The 14,041-nt window shown below is 45.2% G+C and overlaps 1 protein-coding gene across 1 annotated transcript; it reads right to left on the reverse strand.

The window, feature by feature from the left end:
- Positions 1 to 3,604: 3,604 nt before the first annotated feature.
- Positions 3,605 to 13,285, reverse strand: CLDND1 (claudin domain containing 1). The gene is made up of 5 exons (XM_005311213.5): positions 12,751 to 13,285; positions 7,353 to 7,645; positions 5,416 to 5,523; positions 4,843 to 4,980; positions 3,605 to 4,724 (listed from the first exon to the last, which is right to left on the reverse strand). Exons 2-5 carry the CDS (start codon positions 7,633 to 7,635, stop codon positions 4,504 to 4,506), a joined length of 750 nt encoding a protein of 249 aa, XP_005311270.1. The 5' UTR covers positions 7,636 to 7,645; positions 12,751 to 13,285; the 3' UTR covers positions 3,605 to 4,503.
- Between the last annotated feature and the right edge of the window lie 756 nt (positions 13,286 to 14,041).

Here is a 14,041-nt window from a genome sequence, read left to right on the forward strand (position 1 = left end):
TTAATTTCATTGTTGGGTTTTTGTTTTTAAAAAGCACCGAGATCGATGTAGATATATATAAAAAAAAAAACCACACACTGGGGTTTCAGGGCTATTTCATATACTGTAATGAGTAGGGCCCTACCAAATTCACAGCCATGAAAAACGCATCACGAACCATAAAATCTGGTCTTGTGTGCTTTTAACCCTATACTATATAGATTTCACAGGGGAGACCAGCCTCTCTCAAATTGGGGGTCCTGACCCAAAAGGAAGTTGTGGGGGAGGGGGTCACAAGGTTATTTTGGGGAAATCATGGTATTGCCACCCTTACTTCTGCGCTGACTTTAGAGCTGGGCGGCCGAAGAGCGGTGGCTGTTGGCCTGGCTCCCGGCTCTGAAGCAGTGCCCTGCCAGCAGCAGTGCAGAAGTAAGGGTGGCAATACCATATCATACCATGCCATGCCCCCCTTACTTCTGCGCTGCTGCCTTCAGAGCTGGGCAGCCAGACAGTGGCAGCTGCTGATTGAGGGCCCAGCTCTGCAGGCAGCGGCACAGAAGTAAGGGTGGCAATACCATACCATGCCATCCTTACTTCTGCGCTGCTGCTGGTGGTGGCGGCTCTGCCTTCAGAGCAGGGTGCCCAGCCGGCAGCCGCCATTCTCCAGCTGCTCAGCTCTGAAGGCAGCGCCACCACTAGCAGCAGTGCAGAAGTAAGGGTAGCAGCAACTCCTCAACAATAACCTTGCGATCCCCCCATAACACCTTTTTGGGTCAGGACCCCTAAAATTACAATACTGTGAAATTTCAGCTTTAAATAGCTGAAATAATGAAATTTACAATTTAAAAAATCCTATGACCATGAAATTGAGCAAAATGGACCATGAATTTGGTAGGGCCCTAGTAATGCGTGTGTGACGGAGGGCTCTACTCACTGGTGGATGGCACTGCCTTGTGGTGGTTCTGGGGATTAGCTCTGCCAGGTCAACAGCCCATCCGGCACGCTATCTCTTCTCCTCTCTAGTCCCAGGAACTGCAGCCTCCTCTTTGTGACTCAGGCCAGGTCGCTATATTGTTTCCCTTTCTGGGGGTGAGTCAAAGTCTCTTTTCACCAGCAGTCTCAGACAACCTTCCCATTCACTGCCTCAGGTGCCACTCCCTCAGTGGCTGGTAGCAGAACCCAGGTCCACCCTCTACTCGGGGTTCCAGGGCAGGGACACTAGTCAGCAGTCATCTGTTCCCTCCTGAACCTTGCTGCCTCCCCGAGCTGCTTCTATACCTTCTAGCTCTCCCTACTCCTCTGGGTTTGCAGCCCAAACTCCCACCTCCCAGGGAATAACCATAGGTTACCTGCCTCTGTAGCCCCAACCACACTTCCCTTCTCCCAGGGAGTGACTGCAGACTACTTCCCTGGAGCCCTTTTCTGTTGCCAGATTCCTGGCTTTATAAATCTGGCCCAGCTCCTCCCACAGCTGGACTTCCTCAGCCAATTAGGCCTTAGCACTCCTTGGCTTTCCTCCAGGTGCTGCTTATAGGTTAATTGGCCTAATTTACTCAATCAAGCCTTGTGTGGGGTGGACATCCCCCATTAGTGTCAAAAAAGAGTGCTTCAGGATTTGAGAAACATCTACAGCTTTACACGGGGAGGGGGGGGGGGAGAGAGAGGAGAGTGTCTGGCTCCAAAAAGAGAGAGGGGTCCCATGGTTTAGGCTGAAAAGGGATCAAGGATCCAGAACCTTGACAATCATCTGGTTGAAACAAAAAAGCTAGCTTGCTTGTAACCTGCACTGCCCTGGACCTGATGCAGGAAAGCTGAGAGCTACAGTACCAACCATTTATTAAGTAAGAGTAGAGAGAGAACTTGGCAGAGACTTCTAGGCAATAGCAGCTCCTCTGCTTTTTCTAAGGGGGAGAATAGCAGCACCTCCTTCTTTCCTTTTGACCCAAGCAGACAAATGTTCCGGTAAGGGTTCAAATGCCTTAGCTCTTAAGAAGAAAGGGGAAGGAAACAACCAGAGAAAAGTTCCCACCAAGGGAACTAACATATCCGGGGGGGGAGGAGGAAAAAAACAAAACCAAAAAACCACCCCACCACAGATCAGGTCACGAACTAGCAACTAGAAGCTCTCTGGTTACTCAGCTCTGCACAGAAGAATGCATCGCTCTCTTGGAGTAGATATTGACTCTATTGGGACATTTTGGGGAAGGAAGGAGGCATCACCATTCTAGACCTTTTAGGAACAGAGGGAAAGGAACTACCAAACAACATGCATCAACTGACATTTCAGGTTGATTGTAGCTTTCTGCTATCACAGACATACCTACCCTCCTTTCATTTTGTAAAGATCCCTGCACTGATAATAAATCATCACCCCTACAGGCACAAGGATCAGCGCACCAAATTTACAACACAGCACTAACAGTGATTATATCACAGATTTTTAGTTCTATATCCCCAATGGCTGTTCTATTAGTACTCGCAGTGTTTCATGGGTGCTATGCGTTAACATTATTGTTGCAAAAGGCTTTGGAAATTGATACTAGCCTTAGCTGACGGCTGGCAGAATTCCAAAGCCTGTTCTGTCCATTTCTCAACTTCATGGTGAACACTCATGCTGGGTGTATGGTACCTTTGGATAGAAGTATGGATGCTGAAGTATATACAATTATATACAGGCACTCCTTAGCAGTTGGTTTGATATTGGTGCATCACAGTAGAATAAGGTATTGCACATGATCAGCATGTCCTTCCAACTGTCATTTTTATTTTTTAAAATTTATCCCTTTACACAGTAATTTGGTTTGAGTAGAGACAACTGTGCAAAATCTTTCAAATGATTAATTCCAAAAGGGTGGAGAGGCACTGTAATGTTTAGCTGACACACACTGCTACTCAGCACATGCCAGTTTGAAGCAGCAGGATGTATCAGTGTATGCATGTTTAAATACTACACTTGCTTCTGCTGAAGTGCTTTCTTCTAATGAACACAAAATAACTTCATCTCTTCATACTCTGACAGTTGCGATCAGAGTAACAGAAAGATTCTGTCTGCCCAACAAAGGGACAGGAGCTAAATTCTGCTGTTATCAGATACACCAGTGTAAATCCAAAGCAACTCTATTGAAATGGAATTACTGTAGATTTACACAGGTGAGAGAGACAGAAGAATCCGGTTCGGTGTGATTCGCTGAGTCAGCAAATGCAATCCTGATGGGTACTCTTGTTCAGAAAGTTGTTACAACTCAATTCACTTTCAATTAGATGTTTCTTTTATCAAACCAGGAGCAAGCAAGGAAGGGGGGGGGGTTAAAGCTTGTTAACCAACTGGGAACAGAATTATTTACTCTCTGAATGTTGGGCTTGTTTTCCTCCAAGATGTACAACAAAGGCTGAATGGACTCTGAGCAGTTGAAGGGCAGATTTCTATATGGGATGAGCTAACTGGGAACTAGTTAGACTCTCTTCCTCCATTAAAGAGTCCCTAAGGCAAAGAGAAAAAGGCTTTGTACAGAAACTGGTCATCTCTCTCCCATACTTGAGTACTATGAACAACAGTGACCAGACAAGATTGTATTAATCTGTCTCAGGCCATTTCCTTTTTCAATCAAATTCACAACAACTCTGATAAAATTGTTGAGCCTTTACTCTGGTTTATTTGTGTTTAAACAGGTGTGGGGCAAGATGGGAAACAAGCAGCACATTTTTAAAAAACTTGTTGTGTGCTACATTGGTAAATAAATAAGCTTTAAAAAAAGTTAGATTTATGTACACATGTACACCCCCCCCCCCCCCCAAATTAAATCCAAACCTTGCATGAGGCCTGTCTCTTCAACACAATAAAGGAGGGGCCCTATTTTACAGCAGGCACAAAAGCTACAGCTGACTGCCCCAATTACATCAACCTGGTCAGAAGAGGCTGAGAGGAGAAACTAATGAGAGTAAGAGAAAGAAAAACTAGGTAACACAGATGTAGCTATAACATTTCTACACACAATTCTGCACATCCATCTCTGCTTGGTGCTCTTAGGGTGCATCACCTGCTGGGATCTCATAACACATAGTGCCCAATTCTCTATTATTCACACTCTGCAGTTCTCATTCTTCTCCTGCATCTCCCTCTTTTCTTCCCCTATTCATCCTGTGCCCCACAATGCCTCTCCAGTTTTTTCAGATCAGATTTAGATCGAGTGTCCAGTTAGGGTAGTATAATTAAAAAGGGGGATGAGCTCTTAAGACTATTTCCACAGACAAAACAAAGTTTTTTTTTTTTTTTAAATTATATTATAAAAGTCTGTTAAAATTCTGCAGACTTCTGGCAAGAGAAAGCTGTTCAAGTTTGGTAATTTCGCCCAGAGGTCTTTGTCTTCAAAACCTACAGACCACTGAAATTCAACTGGCAAGAAGCACGCAGTGCATGGAGCAAATACCTGACCAAAAGAAGGATGGGATATGAATGGGAAAAGGCCTATAACATTGAAACAAAATACTGTGAAGCAGCAACTGGCCATGAATGAAGTGTCCTATTTATGCTACACGGTACGCTTTCAAGAGCGTGAATTCCTTCCTGTTGGTGCGGGCGGCCCAGATGAAGAGGGCAGCTGCCATAAACTGTAAAGGAGCAGATACACAAGCCAGGCAGAAGGACCAGCCAAATTCACCCTGCACATCATCAGGTGGGTGCAGCTTCTTGTGGAGCAGCTCAATTCCAGCTACGTAGCAGCTGACTGAGCCCAGCGTACACAGACCTGGGGAATAAACAGTAAAGGACAATCAGCTCACCGTACAGATGCCCTGGCTGACACGGTCAGGGAAGTTACACTGCTAGGAGAGAGAGAGGGGACCGGAGCACAGAACAGGACCTACCTGCAAGGAAATGTAGGACTCCTATGGCAATGGCAGGGTAGAGGCTTCGACAGGCACAAGCACAAAGGCCAATCAAAGCCCCAAAGCACATCAGCCCTAGGCTGACAAAGGGCAGGAGGAACTGCAAACGCCAAAGATCTGTGTATGAGAGACATCCACAGGTATGTTAAAAACATGTCAGTGTCTGGCATTCTCCTTGCCCATCTATGTTCATTCCCATACACTAGGCCATCAGGGACCTTCAACCTGAGCTAGGAAGGACCCACTGCCTCCTGTGAAAAGAGAGGGAGGAACCTGAATGTGTGTTCACTTACTGAGTTTTCCCACAACAATGTTCTCTAAATTAATCCTTTCCTACAGCAAACAAACAAATCTCCTACCCTTGCCTTCAAGTCATGACTAAAACCCAGGATTATTATATGAAGTATTAGCTGAGGTGGGCAGATCAAAATAGAGTTACTTCTCTCCTTATTCTCTCACTAATGATTGAATCTGGAAATGAAAATGTCCTCTTTTCTTTTCCTTCCCAGCCTCCTTTATCCCGCACATCTGCCAGAGGTGAAAGGCACTTACAGGTCCGGTTCAGGTCACTACCACTATTGTGGTTCCCAGGCTCCATGTACTTCTCCGCAAATTGATCAGAGAGGGAAAAACTGACGCAGTTTCTGACCATATCAGTTTCTGGAGGGAGGGGGGGAAAAATGCAATAACCACCATCAGTTTTATTCCTTATTTTCATTTGACAATGCTGCTTCATCCAGTATCTGCTGTTCTTTTTACATGAGAAATCCCTTTACTTCTGAGAACTGTTCTCACCCTAAAAATAGTTAATCTTTATAGAGACTAGCCACTCCCCCTTATCCCACTTCTTCCTGGATCAATTCACACCACACATTTACAGCCAAAGCAATAAATACCATAACTCCTTCACAGTTCAGCACTCGCAGTGCTCTTAAATCAGGAAAGAAATATGTCCCCTTGTCAGAAGGATAAACAACTCTGTCATACACTCATTTTAATGAGTCATTATTAGGAGTTACAATAGTAAACTGCATTTACTAGAGATTAAGTATTACATCAGAGGAATATTGAAAAATTGTGCTGGCATATACAGGTCACTCAAGTTGTGTGTCAAGCTAGCTTTACAGCCAGCTGCCTCATCCCTTACATGACACCTCAGGAAGGTTGTTGTGGTAGCTGAAAATAAAGTATCTAATATGCGTGAGTGCTGACCAAATTATTATAGTGAGTGCTTAACTATGCAACCATAACTTTTTCTTTATACTGATATTCCATTAAAATAAACGTATTGTGCATTTATTTCAATGTGTGACAAAATTAAAATATGCCGCACCCCCAGGCAATCTAGAGGTCTACGCCAGCGTTTATTGATACAACAGATTGAAATAAATGTGATGCAAGATACCCAAATATTGTATGGTCAGTGCTCTCCATTCTTTAAATTAGATATCCTAACAAAGCAGCTGTGTTTAGCTCAATGCCTTGTTAAACATTTCATGGAACATAAGTACACTTTTTAAACACTTCTATTTCTGTTCTTTTTTTTTAAACAATTTTTTAAATATTTCATGGTATTTATTCCCACTGAAAATTTGTCCATCGCCACTTTGAAGTTCTAAAAGATGCTTTTGAGTTGAGCTGGTTGAAATTTCCATCAAAAAGATCCTTCATCAAAAATGGGGTTTCACTGAAAATGATTCCATGGGAAAAAGTTGTGACAATTTTTCATAAAAAACAGTCTCTAAATGAAAATTTTCAGGAACACACAATTTAAGCATATTCAAAATTTTTCATTTAGAAACTGTGAGAAAATGCCCACCTTTTCAACCACAATGTTTCCTCTAAAAAAGTGGGAAAAACAATAAAAAAATTTTTTTTTTAAAGTGTCAGAAATAACATTTTCACTTTTGCAAGTAATATTTACTCACTTTTTAAACTTTAAGAAAAAGCAACAATGATATTTCTCTCAATTGGAAAACAAAGTGCAGAAAAAACCAAATTACACTGGACTCACTTTAAGATGAAACTGAGGCTTGGTCTACACTACCACTTATGTTGGTATAACTACATCACTCATGGGTGAGGAAAATCCACATCACCCAGTGTAGACAGCACTATGCGAATAGAAGGTATTCTCCCGTTGACATAGCTACCGCCTCTCAGGGAGGTGGAATACCTACACTGATGGGAGAAGCTCTGCTGTCGGCATCGGTAGCATCGGTGCAGCTGAGCCACTGTAAGCGTAGACAAGACCTTAACATATCAAATCCTGGTTCTCTAAACACTCACTAGCAGCTGCATAAGGCTTTCCTTTTGCATCTTTAAAACTTTATATTTGCCGTAACTGTTTATTAACCAGAGAAGCTTTCTGGAAAAGAGATCCATTTTGAGGAAATATTGTTTGATATCCAACCCTTAAATTGCAGCTCAAGGCAGGAAGGAACAGGGAAGGTGGAGGAAAATGCTATTTGGAGGATGGACTAATTTACCTGGTGGGCTATACCAGTGAGAGTTTTTGGGAACAGTGATACATCTCCGCCACAATCCAACTGTGCCATTGCACCGGAACAGTGCATCCGTATAAGTCTTCTCATCTGCGTCCATACTGATGAATTCCTCCAAAATACTCTTGCTAAGTTCGCTGGCATTTCCAGCTGGGCTATGATACTCATACCAGAAATCTGTACCGATTGAGGCTGCCATATAAATGGTGGAAATGAGGCAGAGCACGCAGGCAATTACTAGAGCTGTAGCAAAGCGGTTATCCATCATAGTGTTCCAACTGCGGGGGGAGGAGGAGGGAGAGAAAGGTGAGAAACTCAGAGGTTCAATTAATAATAATGGTAAACCCCCGAGACCAAACGCAAGGTTGACCCTGCTGGGATAAACTGCTCCCTTTATCTATCGACCAATCCCTCCCTGGATGGATAACAACATCTCTTCCTTTTCTTTTTCAACATGCGGCAATGAAGAAGCAATGTTTCCATCCAAATCCTGAACCTTCAGTTGATTATAAACGGCTCAAGTGTTCAGTGAACATTTAAGATGAAATATTAACCAAGGTCCCTTCTACCACAGTAATCCTACTTCACTTGTCTGTCCGGCCCATTACAATGCCCACACCCAATGCAACTTCATTTGCAACAGACATCCACTCATGCTCAATTACCACAGGTGCATTCGTTTACAGAAAAGAAACTGTCATGCTTCTAGCCCCAGGCAAGACTCAGTAGGAGTAGGAAGCAGACACAGTAAAATAACTGCTTGGGAGAGAACGAGGAGTACAATGCACACTTTTAAATATTTATGTCATACCATAAAATCCTTTACAAATTGTCAGTTATGTGCCAAAGCATATAGGAAGTGCTTTAATTGAGATTTAAAGATAGGAAGGGACTAAGTATATGTCTACACTGCAATTAGACACCCACAGCTGGCCAATGACAACTGACTTAGGCTAAGGAGCTGTGTAGTTGTAGGGGTGTTCAGGCTTGGACTAGAGTCTGGGCTCTAGGACCCTGTGAGGTGGGAGGGTCCCAGAGCTCGGGCTGCAGCTCAAGCCTGAATATCTACACCGCAATCAAACAGTCCTTTAGCCCGAGCCCCGTGAGCCCGAATGAGCTGGCACGGGCCAGCTGTGGGTGTCTAACTACAGTGTAGACCTACCCACAGTGACTGGGAGAGTGGAGGGAATTATTACGATTTATAAAGCTTGGTAGTGATGTCTCACTTTTCTCTTTTGTCCACAAGGATCTAAAATTGCTTTACAGAAGGTATATTTAGTAGCACTGAGTGTGTCTGTGTTCTTGGTTCTATACAATTTGGGTAGTGGCAAGAAGTAATAAGTGAGCTTAGAGTCTAAAGGGATGATGGATACAAAACACAACAACACAGCAGCATATGGACCCTTAAGTACAAATGCTCTGTCAAATATTGTTTTGTTTTTATGTGTTTTTATTAAAGTAGGTAAGGGAGATTGATGTACACTGATTACAACAATAAGAGAAGTGAAGTGAGAGAATGCCCAAAGAATGGAGTAGGTGAAGGAGAAACTGCACACAAGAAAAAAAAAAAGCTATTTTCACAGCAGTATGTGATGAAACTGGGGATGAGGTGATCAAGTAAAGAATGGAGTGAAAGCTTTCAGCAAGCAGCAGCTAACATTTCATATAGTAGAAAAGGGAAAGTCATCATAGAGAGCTGAAAAAAGGGGGAAGTCACAGTCAGAGTAACAAGAAAGGAAGAGAAGTTTACGAAAACATTTTAGTAGGACTGGCGGATAGGAAAGATGGGAGCATGCAAGGCCAAAGAGGAGGTGAAACCAGCCTCACAGCCTGGCAGGGTTCTAAGTGAAATTACTCCTGGGGGAATTCTGCACTGCTATGCAGCTTTCCTCCCCACCCCACAAAAAATACATTCTGCTGGGGAGGTCCTGTAATTACAACTGTTGCCCACCAGGGTCTGCTGTGGTGCCAGATGACAGAGCAGGAAGCTCCAGGCTGGAGCAGCCAGTCACAGAGTGGGAGAAGGAAAGGCTGCTTTCCTCAGTGCCCTGCCAGTGGGACCAGGTGAGGAGGTACTAAGGGTGGGGTCAGACAACGCAGGGCAAACAAGGCTGCTGTGGGGGTCACATAGACTAAGTTCAAAAGGGCAAGGGGGGTGGGAGGGGACAGGTGGGGGCACAGGAACTAGTAGGGTGACAGCATTGAGCCAGGATCTGAATGGGAGTGGAGGTGCAGGGGCACAAGGAGGCAGGAGATTGGGGGGTTCAGGGACACATTGGGATGGGGGAGTGGCTGAGTGGGGGTGCAGGGACACACAGGAACATGTGTAGATATGCCTGACAATGTGAGAGACTATGGATTAGCTAGGGTCTGCATGGGGGAGGGTCCCCAACTCCCTAACAATCCCTCCCCCTCCAAAAAAACATTCCATACGTCTCCTACCAACACCCAACAACCCTCCAGATTCACTCCCAGGCTCCTTCCCAGCAATTACTTCCCTCTCCCTCAGCTCCTCTATTACTCCTGACTCTCCCATGCCTTTGCACTGCTTCTGAGTAGTGTAGGAAATTGAATAATACATTTCAGTATTGTATTTAATTTAAAGTTCTATATTAATATTCCTGTTAAAGAATATTTGTAAAAACACATTCCTGAATCTTTATCATCTGTATTATTAGACATATTTGCTAATGGGTATTTTGAAATGAATTACCAAAATAATTGAAACTGGCATGATTATATTGTGTTATTTTAATAAAATATGCAGAATTTTAAAATACTGTGTGAATTTTTAATTTTTTGGTGCAGAATGCCCCCAGGAGTAAATAATATATCCAACTGGAATAGGGAGAACGTAAATGCCCTAACTGAAATTTGCTCAGGACACTAGGGAAAAATATCTTGGGTATTGATCAGGGCCTTAGTTTTACACCTGTTAACAAAACAGTCAGAAAGTGACTGTGTGACAAAGTGGGGGGAGGTTCTCTTGGTTTTTTCAATGGTTTGCATGCAGAGGGGGTGGGACTCAGTTTCCCTGGGTGTTACTGGTTTAATGAGGTGATGGGAGAGGGAGTTTGTTGTTACACAGGACCGGCGATGGCACTTGGGACCCCAGCCAATGGCCTGGAGAATGGATACCCCAGCAACTGGTGACCCAGCTCGGGAGTCACAGCAGGTTCTGGCCAGTGGGGTGCAAAGGATAGCTGAGAGAAGAGTAAGTCCAGACAACCCTGTTTACCTGGATGGAAGACAATGGACAGAGATGGGGCTTGGGGGAGGTGATATCAGATGCCCAGCTGGAAAGCACGGGGATTTGGGACTGGAGAGGGAGAGCAGGCAGAGCCCACCTGGATGCAGGAGAGACTTAGATGTGCTGTGCTGAGGGAGGCCAGGCCTGAGGGCCCTGAGAGTTTCCTATGCTGTGTTCAGACACTCAATAAACCCTCCTGTTTTACGCTGGCTAAGAGTCACTCCAGTCTAGAGAACAGGGTTGCATTATTCCCTCTCGGAGTGGAGGCCCCGGGGTTCCAGAGTGAGTGGACTCCCTGAGGGGGCCCACGGCGAGAGACAGGTGTGCTAGGGCTCAGAGAGGTGTGGTTCCAGGAGGTGGAGGGGTCTAACCCCTGAAAGAGAGTGGACCCCTGAGAAGGGCTGTCACACTGAAGGGGGTTCCCTCCAGGGGCTGTATGGGCCAAGAGTGGGCATGACCTGTGAGTTTGTGACAGACTGCACTGAATCTCATGGGACCAAAAATCCAGGAAAATAGCACTCAAGAGAATTTAACTGAAGGCAGATAATGAAAGAACTCAAATTAGCATTGACCCCCTCCTTCCCTAGCCTCCAATTAACAACTTTCTCCTGTTTCCTCTATTGCACTAAAATCAGCATGCCTCTTTCACATTGCAGCATCCAATTTACACAAAACGTGCTTCTTTTTGGAAGTGAGGGAGGAAAATCCCAGAATACCCTATTTACCCTTTTGTAGTTGGCTAGCCATTCGCAGTCTTTGGCTAGCCATTCGCAGCATCAGCTCAGGATTAAACAAAGACTGCGAATGGCTAGCCAATTACAAAAGCAGTTTCTCCTTCCTTGGTGTTCACACCTCCACTGCTAGAAGAGGGCCTCATCCTCCCCTAATTGAACTAACCTCATTATCTCTAGACTGATTCTTGCCGGCATATTTATACCTGCCTCTGGAAATTCCCACCACATGCGTCTGACGAAGTGGGTATTCACCCACGACAGCTTATGCTCCAATACTTCTGTTAGTCTATAAGGTGCCACAGGACTGTCACTTTTTACAGATCCAGACTAACACGGCTACCCCTCTGATAAATGAAGTAGTTTAAGCCTACCATTTAACTTCTATTTTAAATAACTAACCTTACACAATTTTTAATTTAAAAAAAAGTCAATGAAAACATTTGCTTGAATACAAAAATTCCTGTGTGTAGTCCTAATATTGCACCACCATGCTCACACCGAGGAAGCAGGAGGTGAAAGTAGCCAGTCCAGTTTCACTGACCAAGATACATGAACCATAAATGAGTGGGTGAATAGCTAAGTTCCTCAAATTCTGTCATGATGATTTCTCAGATAATCAGTGACGCTAGTAAGGAAATTTATGAAAGTTAACAAAATGAGAGAATACGACTTTTAACCTGACAGTGTCCTTTATCTCACACAGGTGGCTAGCAAGGGCAATGGTGGTGTTGAGAGGTATTTCATTATATTTAATTGGCCAGGGGGGCAGGGTAGAAGGAGAAACATGACAGGCACCAGCCTCTGAGAGGAGATTATTGTAGGGATTTGAGAAGGGGTGTGACTCAAAATGAAAATAAATGAATAAAAGGGAATAAAAATCAATATGCACAAAATCATCAGAAGAGGAAAAAACCCATTTACACCCCCCCCCCCCGGTGCCCTGCCCCGCCCCCACCCTCTTAAAATAAATAAGTAATGGAGATATCTCATCTCCTAGAACTGGAAGGGACCTTGAAAGGTCAAGTCCAGCCCCCTGCCTTCACTAGCAGGACCAAGTACTGATTTTGCCCCAGATCCCCAAGTGGCCCCCTCAAGGATTGAACTCACAAACCTGGGTTTAACAGGCCAATGCTCAAACCACTGAGCAATCCCTCTTCCCCCCCATGCCCTTCCCTCTGTCCTCTCCCCCACCTCCCTCGGTCCTCTCCCCCCACGTGCCCTGCCCCCACCTCCCTCTGTCCTCCCCCAAGCCCTCCTCGGTGCCCTCCCTTTGTCCGCCCCCATTCAGCACCCTGCCCCCCTGTCTGTACTCCCCCCAATGTACCCCCTCAGTGCACTCCTCCTGTTACCCCCTCCCCCGTGCCCCAACTACCCATATCCCTCCCCGCCCCGCACTCACCGTCCACCTCCTCATTCCCTCCTTCCGACTCCGCGGTGCCGTTTCCGTCTCCCACCCCCGCACCACGCGGGGAGAGGGAGCAGCCTGGAGACGCTCATCCACCCCCCGGCCGCCGGGCATCCTGGGACTTGTAGTGCCCCGTTGGCTCCTCGGCGCTCGCGGCGGGCCCGGCGCGGGGCATCCTGGGCCTTGTCGTTCACCTAGTGGGTTGTTCGCAACGCATCCCGGGAGTTGTAGTCTGCAGAGCGCTCGGCATCCTGGGAGTTGTAGTCTGTCATTGCCTGGGCAGTGCGCCCCCTAGGCGCTGGTGGCGCAGGGAGCAGCTACATTTGTGTCTGGGCAAAGCAGAGTTAGGGACTCCTCTCATGCATCTGGTTGGCTCTTCTCCTCACCCCTGAGGAAAGAGAGCAAATCCTCTGCAATCCCCCAGTGTGGCTGGGCACCTGCAACTCACCAGTCAGTATGGTAAAAATCATAATTAAAAAATTATTAAAAAACATTCCTTAGATGATGTCACGTCTCCCAGATGTTCCCTGCCCCATGCACATGGAAGCTGATTCTCACACACTGCCCTGGCTGCATGAGTTGGGGCTTTAAGGAAAACAACAAAGTGTGTGAGACCAGCAATAAATTCACAAGTGTTGACAACAATTACCTCCCCAACCCATTTAATAAAATCCCCACCCCTCCTATACATCCTGCACAGGTTAAATGAGGGGTCTATAATGGGCAAAGGAATCCATATGTTAAGTGTGTTTTGATTAGAAACTTAGAGTCTAACCACTCCCAGCTTTGGTTTTTACAAAACCAAAGCTGACCAACACAATTGTGCAAAACTAAAACAGAAGCCTCCATCAGAGATGCGGTGTGGGATTGGGGGGAGGGGCAGCACATGAGGTCAGATGCCCCCAGGATTTCTGCCAGGGTGTATATGCCCTGCCCTGAACCCTGCTGAATAGCACCAGAATCTTTAAATTCTTCCCCCCTGCCCAATCAACAGTGCATGTCCTTCCTGCCCTTCATCCTGGTTTTCCTCATCTCTAATGGCTTTTCATAGGACAGTCCCATTCAACTCCACCTCTTGACCAGTTGGAAAGCCTTCCACAGTCCACATGACCCAGAAATGTTGACAATGGGGGAGAAGGGGAGGGAGAGAGAGAGATTGGTTTCAAAATAATATTTGAAGCAGAATTTTATTTTTTACAAAAGTTTTCACACACATTTGTTTCAATATTTTAATATTTATTTTCAAACATTTTTGTTTAGCATTGTTCATTTTTTAAATGGAAAT

This window comes from Chrysemys picta, chromosome 1 (genome assembly GCF_011386835.1).
Source record: "Chrysemys picta bellii isolate R12L10 chromosome 1, ASM1138683v2, whole genome shotgun sequence".
NCBI lineage: Eukaryota > Metazoa > Chordata > Testudines > Emydidae > Chrysemys > Chrysemys picta.